General features: G+C 43.3%; 1 protein-coding gene across 3 annotated transcripts in view; it reads left to right on the forward strand.

The window, feature by feature from the left end:
- The window catches only part of RARB (retinoic acid receptor beta), a 162,724-nt gene that overhangs the window by 63,021 nt on the left and 85,589 nt on the right, over nucleotides 1–14,114 (forward strand). For all 3 annotated transcript variants that reach the window (XM_032860980.1, XM_032860982.1, XM_032860981.1), the window contains exon 3: nucleotides 4,319–4,460. In XM_032860980.1, coding sequence (XP_032716871.1) covers nucleotides 4,319–4,460 — 142 coding nt within the window. The remainder of the gene's footprint in view (nucleotides 1–4,318; nucleotides 4,461–14,114) is intronic.

Below are 14,114 nucleotides of genomic sequence, written 5' to 3' on the forward strand. Positions count from 1 at the left end.
GTGACACCCCGTTGTAGAAATTTATGATACCCATTTGGCTCCCCAAGGCTGTGACTGCTGGCCACAGGCTAGCATTCTTCCATGTTGCCCAGGTAGCCTCTGAAGTAAACAGTGCTATTGTTTAATATTTTAATTATTATACTTGATTTGGAATAATATAGAAAGATAAGCAAAATACCAAGGTTACCTAGAAGAGGAAGCGTTTATATGTGCTTGGATCAGTCAGAGAAGGCTGGATGAGGTGACATACATCCTGAAGACAGAATTTTTCTGGGTTTACTGGGCAAAGGATATTTTAGGAAAGCAAGAATAAAATTGGGGAGGCAGGGCACCTGGGTGGCTCAGTTGATTAAGTGTCCAACTCTAGATTTCTTCTCAGGTCATAATCTCAGGGTTGTGAGATGCAGCCCTGTGTCCTGCTTGCACTGAGCATGGGTCCTGCTTAAGATTTTCTCTTTCCACCCCCCTCTGCCCCCCCACCAAAGAATACAGTTGTAGTGTCAGCAGCTCTAGGCTGGTCCCCCACAAGTTGTAGTTTTTGCCTGTACAGATAGAGGACCTGTTCTTCCTTAGTTTTCAAATACCACCTCTTCCTTGGCCATTTTCTTTGCTCACAGAAACTCTTTTCATCCTTGCTTTCAAGACATCCCACCTTTTCACTGGTGTGAAGATGCACTTGGAATTCCAGAAATGTACAGCTGGATAGGATCTTGGAAGTCAGCTATCCAGCCCCTCACTGAGGAGAGGAGAGAGCTTTGCCTTTTTGGCCTGAGGTGCCCAAGGCCACACAGTGGTCGTGAGGAGGCTGCAATCCAGCCCTTGGATTTCTTCTCCACGGCTCTTCTTCTCCTGCCTCCTACCCCTTCTCTCTCCTTCTTCCCCCCACTCCCCAGACATCTCCTCCAAATGGGGCCCAGTCCTTGCTTTTACACACTCAACTTTTCAGTGTTTTCTCCTCTAGGCATGTCTCTGCCCATCCACTTGCTTCAAGGACTATCACGCTTTGGACTCCGCACTTTTAAAGCCCATTTTTATATATGACAAGACTTTGTTTCTCAAAGTGTGTGGGTTCCAATTTTAGGTGGCACAGATTCATGGCTTTATATCTCACTGAACCACATAATAAGAAACATTTTCTCTGAATTCCTCAAAGAGTAAGTCTCAAGTCAGTGCTGAGCTGTCTCTAACACTTGCTTAGCTCCCTTTTCAGCAAGAAGTGACACTGTCTGGGGTTTTAAGCCCTTAGCAGATTTAGTATCCAGTGAGTGAAATAATATCTGATTATTATTTTGCTTGACTTTCATTTTATTTGTGTTATATTTACCTTTTGATATTGACAGTCGATACTGGGTTTCTTTATTTTTTAAGTTGGTTTTTTTGGGTTGGTTTTTTTGTTGTTGTTTTTGGTTTTTTGTTTGCTTGTTTGTTTTTGACAGAGACATAGAGTGGGAACACAAGCAGGGGGAGTGGGAGAGGGAGAAGTACACTTCCCACTGGGCAGGGAACCCGATGCGGGGTTTGAACCCAGGACCCTGGGATCGTGACCCGAGCTGAAGGCAGAGGCCCGACAACTGAGCCACCCAAGGTCCCTCAGTGCTGGTTTTCAAATGAAGCCAGAGATTAAAGGTCTTCCTCCATTTTAAGTAATGTTAAAAATAAAAAGAAGAATTAGCCTCAGTAAAAATATTAAGTAGATAAAATTGAGGTGGCTTGGAGCTACCATGTCACACAAAGGCACACACTAGGTCCTCAGAGCAGTGGTCTATGAGGAAATAAGGTTCAAATAATAATATCTCACATCTACTGGGAGGAAGATTTGTAGAATGCAAACCTCTCTTTGGCCTCAGAGGGCTCTTCTGTTTACCCAATCCATGTATAAAAAATGCCTCCCAGCATATATATTAGTCAGCAAGTATCATACCATGGTGGAAATGATTTACTGAAACTTAGACCTTCACCTGATATCTAGCCAAAAACCTGATTTGGAAAACCAAGAAGACCTATTTAGTTTCTGCCGACGTTGTTACTGAACCTGACTGAGTGGATAACTAATGACACAAAGTTCTTTTCCTCTTTCTTCTTTCATTTGAGTATCATGACATTGTTTTCTCTCCCCCTCTTGCTCACTCACTAAGAATTTGCTGAACTGAATATTTAGCTTTTTAATAAATGGAGGGGGTCACCTTTGTCCATACCTCACTTGCTTTGAACATGCAGAAAAGACCAGATCTTCCATTGGGTCAGTGTTTCTTGGCAGGAGAGCCGTGCAGTTTCTGTAAATCGAGTTTGTTCTTCTGGCAGCCAGAAGTGTCCTGTAGGTATATTTTTTGCATTAAAAAGATATGTTTGAGGTGACCACCCTGCACAGGTTCTCTTAGAGGTTCGGAGTATTGGTAACCTGTTATTTTGGATTTGGGACATATTTGTAGCTCCAGAAGTACCAAAATAAACTGTGTTTTCTTGGAAAAGGTATGTGTCTGGGATGTGACAGGAGTTGCAACCTTAAACAAGATTTCCAGGCATTTACAGTTGAACTATGCCAGTAAAAATATGTTTATTTAGACATTAAAATCCTAGGGTGCCCACGTAAATATCCTAAACAATGGGTGTTACATGAGCTTTCTTTGTCAATGTGCTTTAGCTTTAAATGATTTTAGTTCTGGTTCCCGGAGTGTTAATGCACGACAGGGAAAGCTGAACTCAGATGGTGAGCCTTGTGTGCTGTTTAGCACATTCCGTGGTGTGTTTCTTACGTCAGAGAGTGGTTGCTAATGTAGGTGAAAGTCACATCACAGTTGAGAAGGGAAAGCTCCCTGCTCTTAATACTCCTAGCAATTTAGAGGTTTTTGTTGGGCAGTTAAGAGAGAGAAAAGAGAGCAGGTATGCCCTCCACTCACTGCTCATTCATCTGTGTAGTAACAAGCAACCCTTGATTATCCATTGTCTGCAAACAGTGTGGGAGAAATGAGGAGGACAAAGGGGAGAAGGTGGCCACCCATGTGCTCATGAGACTATAATCTGCTTTATTTCATCAGCATTTCACAAAAATCGGGATAAACTGCTGCTTTGGCCAAAATATAATTTTCAGAAAGTTGAGAAGTAACAGCTCATTCAAATATTCAGGAAGCATGTAGTTGGAGATTTGTTGAACTCAAGAGTGAGAGAAATAGCAGGATGGCAAAGCTGGTTCAAAGGAGGATTTGAACAAAATATCTAGGTGGCTAGGTAGATTGCTTGGCAGATAATGGTGAAAGGCAGAAAGAATGCTGGGATCAGACTGCAAAGTCAGATACAAAACTGGTTAATGTCCTACAAGGCAATAAAACAATAGTCTTTGGTTATATTTCAGCCAGACAGAAATCTTTGCACCTATCCTTAACAAATAGATCTGTAATTTATCAGCCTTCTCCAGTCTTTACAGAGCCCATGTCCAATCAATTGTAAATAGTAGGTCAAACAAAGTTACATTTCCCAAGAGTGTCAGAGGACTCTTAGGTAAGCTTGTCACAAAGCCAGTGCTTCGGAACCGTGCTGCCCCACAGAACTTTCTGCCATGACGAAGATCTTCCATACATATGGCTGTCCATTGTGGTAGCCATGAGCTATCTGTGGCTCTTGAGCATTTGAAATGTGGCTAGTGCAACTGAGGAATCGATTTTTAAATTTCATTTCATTGTTATTAATTTTCATTTAATACCTCTATGTCTTTAGTGGCTACCATTTTGGACAGCACCGCTCCAATGTGCTATTAAATAGGCAGGTCTTTTTATACCTTATTTCCAATCTTGGATAATATTTTTCTAAGTACTCTATAAGTTAAATTATATTTTAAATATTGTAATGAGCTAAATATGCGGGAAAGAAGTGGAGAAGACTTTCTTGAAAAGACCTCATTCTTCCCTGACTCTTATCATTTCTTTTGCAAATGTAGTGCATCTTATATTGGGTTTCTTGCTAGTGGGCTCACCTGAAATTTTTCTGACCAGCAAGGGAGCTGCTTATGAAGTTAAGCCTGTTTGGAGGGAACCCAGCTCCGCATTATGTTTTCCAAGTGAATTAGCTTGGTATTCATTTTTCCTTCAGCAAGATAATAACAGTCGTGTCTAGTTTTGATTAAAAGGGGCTTTCTGATTTGAAACAAAGGGAGAGCTGACTATTAATATTTCCCAAAGATTTTAAGGCTCAAATACGTTAACTTTTCTGCTTCCATCACTTCATGAGTCAGACCAAGCAATCAGTGCATTGATCAGGCTGGCTTTGATTTCTCATGAAAGTTGGTAGTTTTACTTAGTCTTCTCATCTTCTCGCTTGCTTGCAGGGCTTTTTCCGCAGAAGTATTCAGAAGAACATGATTTACACTTGTCACCGAGATAAGAACTGTGTTATTAACAAAGTCACCAGGAATCGATGCCAATACTGTCGACTCCAGAAGTGCTTTGAAGTGGGAATGTCCAAAGAATGTAAGTGGAGGTTCAAAAAACTTTTTTTCTGTCTTTGTCTTATCTATAAATATGATTTGCTCAGCTTCCAAAATCAAGTCGTGGAGGACATAGTATGTGGAACTCGACCTGACACTCAGGATAGATTGCCAAGGCTAGGTATAAAAAGAGGTGGTAGGAAAACAGAACTGTGGGGATTTTCAGATAAAACTTGAGTAGCAGTTGGGGAAAAAGGCAGGAGCTGTGTTGTTGATGGCAGATTTGTATTCCAAAGCGGTACTAACTCCCTGAGGGTTTCAGAGCCACTGGTAACTCAGATATATCATATAGCCACTTAGAGACTCCCATTTCCCCATCCTGACAGTACGAACAAAAAGTTTTGCCTGTATCTGGGAGAAAAAAAATGAGACGAGAGGCATGAATATTAACAGTAGTAATAACCAGCCCTTTTTCAGAGGGAAGGGGGCATAAAACTTCTGTTGTAGGAGAAATATTTAGAAATTCGGTGAGTTGGCATTTTTCCAAACTTGATTTAGCTTTTTTTCCTCCCAGCCACCCCCTCCTCGAAATAATTAAACATTTTTTAATGCAAAAGAGAACATTTTAGTAAATTAAAAATTAGTGGTCCATAAACATCTGATAATGGGGACTTGAAATATACATCATTTAATGCAGACAGTATGTACACTACAAAAAACTTCATTACTTGCATTTCTCTCTTTGGTGCTTTCACGTGGAGGGGACAGGAAATTGATGGGCAAATGGCTTGGCTCAGGCAGGCCAAAGGAAGACATACAGTTGTGTGCATGGTGAAGCACCTAATGTGATTGCTGCTTCCTCATTCAGCCCATGGCTTGGGGATTTGGTGAAGGCAGACTGTGAGTGAGGCACCGGGCTTGTGGTGTGAGGGGGTGCTAGTGATGCCTGAGACATGGTCCCTGACCTCTAAGATATGAGACAAAAGGCCAGGTACTGGCACCTGGATAGCTGAGTCGATTAAGCGACTGACTCTTGATTTCGGCTCAGATCATCATCTCAGGGTTGTGAGAGGGAGCCAGCCCTTCATCAGCCTCTGCTATCAGTGGGGAGTCTGCTTGAGATTCTTTCTCCCTCTTCCTCTGTCCATCCACCCCGCCCCCACATGCTTTCTCACTCCCTCTCTCTTTAAAAAAAAGCCGGGTACTTCAGCCACGATCTTATAGGCTGGCTCAAAGATGCATGTTACAGGACAAGGGCTCTTGGGATTTTGGAACTGGGACATGTGGCCATTGGATGGTGGGGAGACTGAGGAGGGAATGGCCCCAGAGCCAGGCAGCACTGCCCTGAGGGTGCTCAGGTGGTCGACTGGCTTTTTCCTGGAGTAGCTTCTAGAGGATGTTGCCCAACATCCATTCCATCCTTCACCTTTCCTAAATGTACCCAGGGTTTAATATGCTTTTCCACTTCTTGGGTTTCTATACTTGAGGAAAAACAGCGGGGTTGGGAACAATTCAGCTGACTCAAGCCGAGCATCCTATTGTGTCCCAGCCTGTCATATTCTGTTACTGGTTCATGGTGTGAATTTGTAACCTCAGCCAGTCTAATGAGAATGAGTTCAAAACTTGTGCTTGGTATCTGTGAAAGAGAAAAAGATAAATTAGACTTCATCAAAATAAGAAATGTCTGCTCTTCAACAGTTACTATGAAATGAATGAAAACACAAGGCACACACTAGGAGAAAGTATTTACAAATTGCACATCTGATTCAGGACTCGTATCTAGAATATACGAATCTCTAAAAACTCAATAAATAGAAAGCAAATAACCCAATTAAAACAAACAAACAAACAAACACAAGTGCCTTTCAAAAATGCCAAGATTACGAATGGCAAAGACAGACTGAAAGGCTGTTCCAGCTTAAGAGAGACATGCCAGTTATATGCAATGCATAAACCAGATTGAATCCTGGGTCAGAGGGGAAAATAGCTATAAAGGACATTATTGGGACAGTGAGTGAAATCTGAATATGGACTGTAGATTATAGCATTGTAATATACTGTTGTATATTATTATATACTAAGAATTGTGAATTAGATCAAGGGTGTACAGGGGTTTTCATTCTTGTAACTTCTGAGCAAATTTGAAATTTTATCTTGATAAAATTACCTAATCAGAACCCAAGACTTGTGCTTAGAATATTGGGACAATTCCTAATGCATGTGAACAAGGAACCAAGTAGCCCCAAGGGCCCATAGTAGCTATCCTTCAACTCAAAAGGGAAGTCACTTCTAGGACAAAGCAGGCACTATGGTTGGAAGAGTGGAAAGATAGACAGAAATTGGGCCCTGAATCAAATCGCTAAACCAGCCGGCCCTAAAACCTCCACCTCCAGCTAATTTGATTATATTTTGCCAAGAGGTGCCTATTAAAGCAGTTGAGGTTGGGGACTTATTTGTATTTAGGGTGCTGATGAACAAGAATGGACTGGGTCATCAGACAGGGAGGCATCCTGCCATCCCTCCTGAGAGTGGTTTTTTTCCCTCCAGAAAGTTCTGTGTGTGGATGATGGGTCAGTTGACATATTTCAGCCAGTTCTCTATGATCCTTCCAAACTTTAGAGCTATTGAATTACTTGAAATCAATAAATGTGAAGATGCAGAGCTAATATTCACTTAGCTCAGGCCCCCCAACCCTACCATGGAAGAGAAAATCATGACATTGCCCTGAAATAGCCAGATTTTTTTGTATATGTAAGTGAGAGCCACAGGATGATCCCTTGACACTCCATTTTTGGTCTGACATTCTGTAGACAAGACTGTCACACTGCAGTTCTGTGGGAGAATTTTAGTCTAGGCTGAAATTATAAATGAGTAAGCCAGATGTGGACTCAGGGTAAATCAGTACTTTTGCATTTATTTTGTGTGGGCTGGAGACCCATTTCCTGCTTACATTACTTAAAACCCATATCCTGCTGCTCTGTAAAAACTGGCAGCTTGGTTGCCAATTAAAAAAAATAATAATAATGTTTACACCCACAGGAAAACTCTAGTTTCAACCCTCAAGGAACTTATCACCTTAATTAGATTTAAAAATATAGAAATGAGAAGAAAATGGGATCATTATGCCCAAGTATACAAAAATAAATATATTTTCCTTAGAAGGAAATTGAAGAGAAAGGAATAAACACTTGGAGTATAGAGACTGAGGGTCTAATAGGATATTTTTAAAGTTGAAATAAAAAGAAGCAGGAAAATACTAGAATCGGTAACCAATTATACCACAGTATTCGCAACTGAAATGAACCCAAGCATAATAGAGACTCATAGAATGTTAGAACTGAAAAGGGATCTTAGAGATTGATTTTCACTCACCTCTCTCACTTGACATCCAAGCACACTGGGACCCAGAAAGATGAAACGGTTTTCCCAGCAATCCCCAACTGGCTGAAGACAGAACCAAGATTACAGTTCAGCTCTTTCCCTCTTCTGGCCCTGGTTTCTCGGAGGTACCAAGATTAGCAAGATTTGCATTCAATTCTTGCCGTAGGTCATGAGGACTCATTAGTATGTGTCAGAACTTTGGGGATGCAAGTGACAGAAAACTCAGCTCAAACTTGACATAAGCTTAAAACATCGGCACAGGTACCTGGACAGGCCAGAGTAACCCGTATGCATCCGAGGGCTTGCGTTCCTTTTCAGGGAATGGTTCCCCTTTGCCTCCCACAGCTATTTTTTACCGTGTTGATTTTGTTTCCGGGAAGATTTTATAAATGGCTACTAAAGATGCCACTAATAGCTGCGCCTAATAGTCTACCTGACAGAAAGAGAGGCTCGGGTCCCCACCATTCCATCAGTGCCTAGGACCTGGTTCTCTCTGGCCTCACTTGGATCACGTGCCCCGTCTGTCTCGCTTTGGGGATGGTGGAGGGGTGGATCACTGTGATTGGCTAGGTCTGGATCACGTGCCAACCCCTGGAGCCCCGCATGGAGGTTGACCCTGCCCAAACCAGGTCGGCTAGGAGTGTGGGAGGAAGGCATCCCTAAGTGGGGAATAGGAAAGACAAGGTAAAAATTTACTCCATGCTCAGGAAGACCCGTTAGGTCCCACGGTGCTGTTGTTCTTATTCTTTGTGCTGTTGAAGGAAAGAAGGAAACCTAAGAATCCTATTACAGTAATAACTATCATAGGCTCGGTGTTTTCTATAGGCCAGGCACTACTTAACCATTTTTAATACTTTGTCCCATTCGATCCTAACAACAACCCTGTGAAATAGATTAGTTATAATCCCTTCCTTCCCCTTTTTTGGGCAGATGTGGAAGCTTAGGTACAGAGAGGTTAATTAATTTGGGGTAACACACTTAGTAAGGGGCAGTGCTGGGATTTGGATCCTGGTAGTAATACATGCTACATGCCATAAAAAGCAGCTTTTGAAACTCTGACTTTCCTTTTTGACACTATTGCAAGTGGTTAAACGATAATCACACTCCTTGTTGCATAGCAGAGATGTATACTCTAGAAAATTATGTGCAGATTTAATTTTTATAGCTCAAATTTGGTTTTCGATGAATAAGGGGATTTCCTAGTAAAAGAAATCCTTTAGTGTGGCAGATGGGAAAAGCATGATTATTTCTTCACGTTTCTGTTCTGTAAATGCTGGTGGATATACCTTGTATTTTCCAAGGGCTTTGTAAAAACTAGGGGAACCTTTTTTGCAGAGGAATAGCTATTTGTCAGAGCACGGAATTTGAAAGTGGTAGCAGCAAGTGAAAAAAATCGATTTTCAGCAGCATTCTAAAAGTGGTACAAAAATTTATGAAGAACTTGGGGAGGAGGCAAAGGAAGCAAAATGACTCAAAGTTGAATGATGAGTTTCTGCCGGTGGGGTGGGAGGCTCGAAACAATGTCACCAGAGGAAAGTATGTGGCCCTAAAATAAGAAATAAAAAAGAGAATAAAGGAAGACATAAAATTTGGGATTGTGAAAGAGATGTCCGGACAAGCTTATGAGACAGATAAACCACTAATTGTCCATGATGGGGAAGGAGAAGGTTTAAGACGATACCACATAGAGACCGTAGGAGTTTAGAAAGCCTAACCATGGGCATTTGGGTCAGTTACAGAAATCCAAATGAATAGCTCAAATCCTTAAGCCAGGGATCAGGAAACTTTGTTAAAAGGGTCAAATAAGAAAATATTTTTGGCTTTGAGGGCTGTGTGATCTCTGTGCCTGTCACTATATCCCAGAAGGAACCATAGAAAGTACATAAGCAAAGATTGGTTGCGTTCCTATAAAACTGTTTACAAAAACAAGCAGAGGGCTGGGTTTGACCCAAAGGCCACACTTTGCCTACTTCTGCTTTAGGTGGTTCACCCGGTGGTCACGTGTGCCACTTATGGTTGCTCTGTGATCTCATGCTCAGCTCATCTCCCACTGTCGTCTGCTCCTCTCCTACGAGTAGAAGCCCCAGCTTCCAGCCACACTGGACCATGCTGACCCACGAGCCTCACGGCTTCATGTTTCTCTGGAGGCTGTGTCCTGGAACTGACTGTCTACTCCCTTCTCCTTCAGATGAGCCCCAGGAGCTGGCAGAAGTGTCATTTTCTCTGGGCATCCTCCCTGAACCCCAACCCGCACTCCACGTCATTCATTCTTCCCCATGTTCCTCTAGTACTTTGAATATACCCCCACGAACTGCAGACTTACTACTGTGTGATTCTTCACACACTGCCTAGGCTCCCTGGCTAGACTGATCATAAACTCCTAAAAGGGGTGCCTGGGTGGCTCAGTGGGTTAATCCTCTGCCTTTAGCTCAGGTCATGATCTCAGGGTTGAGTCCCACATCGGGCTCTCCGCTCAGCAGGGAGCTTGCTTCCCCCTCTCTTTCTGCCTGCCTCTCTGCCTACTTGTGATCTCTCTCTCTCTGTCAAATAAATAAATAAAAAATCTTAAAAAAAAAAAAAAAACTCCTAAAAGGTAAGGCAAACATCCTGTCTTCCTCACCTTATAGCCCTGACTTCAGCATGATGTCCAGTGAAGTTAGACTTGTCAAGTGGTTAAAGTTGACTATTTATTTATTTAAATTTTAAGTGGGCTCTCCCACCAACAAGGGACTTGAACTCATGATCCTGGGATCAGGAGTCCAATGCTCACCGACTGAGCCAGCCGGGTGCCCTGGCTGTTGTAAAAGACAACCAAATCCAACATCTACCTGCCTTTACTTCCTGAAAAGGTGCCAGGCCCAAAACAGTTGTGGGTATGCACGCCCATATTCCTCCCTCGGGCCTTCACTTACCGGATTGGGACCACAAGAACAAGTTGTGCGACTTCGTTGGGGTTGTGTTTTCTACCTGAGTAAAAGGAACTTTAGTATTGACTGACAGCCTGGGCATGAGGTGAGAACTGATGCTTTTAATCCTGTTTAGACAACAGTGTTTCTCCAATCAGCTTCCTCTTGCCAGTTCTCTCCCCCAGAGGATATTAGATCTCCTGGTGGATTTGCTGTGGAAAATGGTTGAGCTGAACAGGCAGCTGTGTAACTGTGTATGCCAAAAGCCCACAAAGGTGGAGAGGCTAACATGGACAAGTGGCAGGATTGGGGGCTCACTTGGCCAGTTCTAGGCCATCAGATTGCTCACTGACAAAAAGGAGGATCCAGGTATGGGCTAGACATTGGGGTCAGGAGGCCAATAGGAAAATGAAAGATACAAAGTCGGCCAGAATCAAGACTCATGTGCCATGATAAAGGGGAAATAGTGGGCTCTGGATGCTTCTAATATTCGACCAGGTTCCCCTGGTCCTCTGGCCTTCCAGATGGGATGCCCTCACTCCACATCTGTAACAGAAACACTGCGGGGGTTACTGTGCCTTCCACCCCCGTTCTATTTCTTTTCTTTCTGAAAACCACTGGCCACTAATTCACAAAGGAACCTCTTCAAATTGCCTTTGAGCTTATGTTTATGTGGGCCATGCTTTGGAGTGGTGGGCAAAACATGTCTTTGATTTTGCTTGAGAACGCTGTTCCATGTTAATTTCATAGCAGTCCCCTCGCCCCGTGACAGTTGTATATTTGTAGAATAAAGCAGTTGAATAATCTCTGAATTTGGGAATCCCTAAGTGCTCATTGACACCTTCTCATTTGGGGCATATTGAGCTTAAAAACAGCTTTTTATAAAGTCTCTAAATTCTGATTTCTCCGTTGGACATGAACGTCCCCATGGGTGGATTGGCTAGAATGAATGCGCTTTACATGGACACTTTGATACCACCACGAGAGGTTTCTGTTGTTCTGTGTTTTGTTTCCCCTTTACTGTTAAACTTCCATTAAAACAAACCTTTTGGATTAAAGGTACTTAACCTCAGTTAAAATCACTTCTGTTGAGGCACAAATTTTATCGATGTGCTCATTGGTTCTATGGCTGGATTTTACTGGCTTTAGAATGAGAAAATTCATGTTGTAGGTTGCCCTGTGTGCTTGGGAAATTACATAAAAATCATCATCAGGGCACTTAATGTCTTTCTAATTTTAGTTTATTTCTTCATTTGTTCCCATGTTACGTCCTGGCTTGTTACTGCGTTCCCAAGGTTCAGTGTGAGGGTCTGTTGGTCTTTTCTGCCCTGAGGAGAGGCAGCATTAACCCTGCGTGTCTCCTTTCTGCCCCATGCATACCCAAATCCCCACAGAGCCCCCCTAGAGGTAAATGGAAGGCTGGAAACTTTATATTTTTGTATCTAAAAACGTTGCGGAAGCTGGAAAGTAAAAATCTGCTGTCCCTTTCCACTTGCCAAATGTTACTGTTTTCCTGCATCTGTTTGGGAGATTAAAAAAACCCAGTTCCGTTTGGGCACTGGCAGCCCGGTGATGTCAGTGCCACTGTGGGACTTCAGGCCCATTAACACTCAGACTGCAAAGGAAGTATTAAAATTCCTTCAGCTTTACTAACACATTTCTCCCTGCAGCCTGGCTCCTGGAAAAGGGACGCTCAGCACATTCTCACCTCAGAGAAAGGAGAAATTTCCGTGACACAGGAGGACAGGGCCGAGCCAAGGGAACAAGGGGCTGAGCCTGAGCTGGGTTCGAATCCAACCTTGCCCTCTGGCAGCCTCATCCTTGGCAAGAGGTGTCATTTCGTTTCAAGTGCAAGGAGCTCACCTACAAGGTAGAGCAACCTCGCTGGGTTGTTTTCTGCATCGCACCTTTGGGAGGGCGATGTATTTAGCACCCTGTGTGGCACACAGTAGGTGCCAAATAATGATCGCTGTTCTCCCAGGGAGATTCTTCCTCTGGTGGTGACACAGGCTCCATTCTGTGCTCTGGTTGCTGCTGCCACAGCTGCTTTTTATTTTAATAACTACACAGCCCAGCTCCTCCTTCAGGAGAAAAGCGAAGGGCAGAGGCTCTCGTCATTTTGAATTGTTTATAACACCACCGTCTAGATATACAGCCCCAAATATTATGTCACAGTATTAAAAATAAAGCTTGCAGGCATAGTGTCTAAAATAAATATCCGCCTTCCTCAGCTACTGGAAACTGGGAGGCAGATGGCTCATTTGCCCGGAGATGCTGGGACATGTGTAATCAGAGAATGGGATGGGATCCTGGTATCGTGGAACCCAACTCCATGGGGAAAACTGAACTGGGGTGTTAGAAAGGACGCCTGGGCCTCTCCCTGCACCCGTCAGCTCAAGGTGAGGCCATCGGGGTGTCCCAGGCAGTGTCCGCTTAGCACCTGATCACCAAGGAAGCAAAGTGTCTTTCAGTCCTTGCTTTCACTTTTGTTTGTCCCTAGGGTACATTCCATCTCTCCCCACCCTTTATATGGGACTCTGTGGCCTACCTTCTCCAAGTCAAATCTAACCCCAAACAAATTTGTTCTCCCAAACAAATCTAACCCCTGGCCTGCTTGTGCAGTCAGCCGCATGGCAGGAGGGACATGGGTGGTAATAGGGCAGTTGTTGGTCCCAGAGTGCTTCCAGCAGTGGAGTCTCCCAAGACGTTGGGTCATCCCATGCGGCAGGTAGAACAGGAATAGCATTTGGATCCTGGGGGTCCTGACATTCGGAGAGGCTAAGAGACTTGACTGCCGTCACCCTGTTGGCTTTAAGGCATGGGTCCTCATTCCCGTTCCCAGGAGCTTTTCAACTACACTTCCCTTCTCTAACCACACTGTTCTGGTGTGGATTTAATGCCACCCAGCTAGTTTCAGTATCTCACCCATCTTTGCTCCCCAATCACATTTTCTGTTGTGTATGATTTAATTTCACGAAGGTACAAGTTCAGTACAGGGTTTTCCCCAGTGTAAATTCTGTACACAGCCTACAAAACCTAATTTGGGGGAGCACTAAACTTCATATGCGATCATACCAAATCAGAAAGTGATAAAGTGAGCCCTTTTCTGTATTCATTTGATATTCGTATTACTGATGAGAAAATCTGTTCAGTGCTGGTACATCCTTAGTTCATACCTTTTAAGCCTTTGCTACTCCCTCTTCTTAACAGAGAGAGGACAGGAGCCATACCTAGTTCAGATGAAATTTTATTTCAGAGGAGGATGAATGTTCCTAAATAGCCAGACAGTACGTATTTTAGGCCTTACATGCCCCTCAGTGTGTGTTGCTACTACTTGACTCTCCACGGCTGCACAAAAGCCTTACGAAAGAGAGTGGTTTTGCTTACTGAGGCAGTCAACCTGAAAACCC

The sequence above is a fragment of the Lontra canadensis genome, unplaced genomic scaffold (genome assembly GCF_010015895.1).
Source record: "Lontra canadensis isolate GAN:19392208 unplaced genomic scaffold, GSC_riverotter_1.0 scaffold20, whole genome shotgun sequence".
NCBI classification, from domain to species: Eukaryota; Metazoa; Chordata; class Mammalia; order Carnivora; family Mustelidae; genus Lontra; species Lontra canadensis.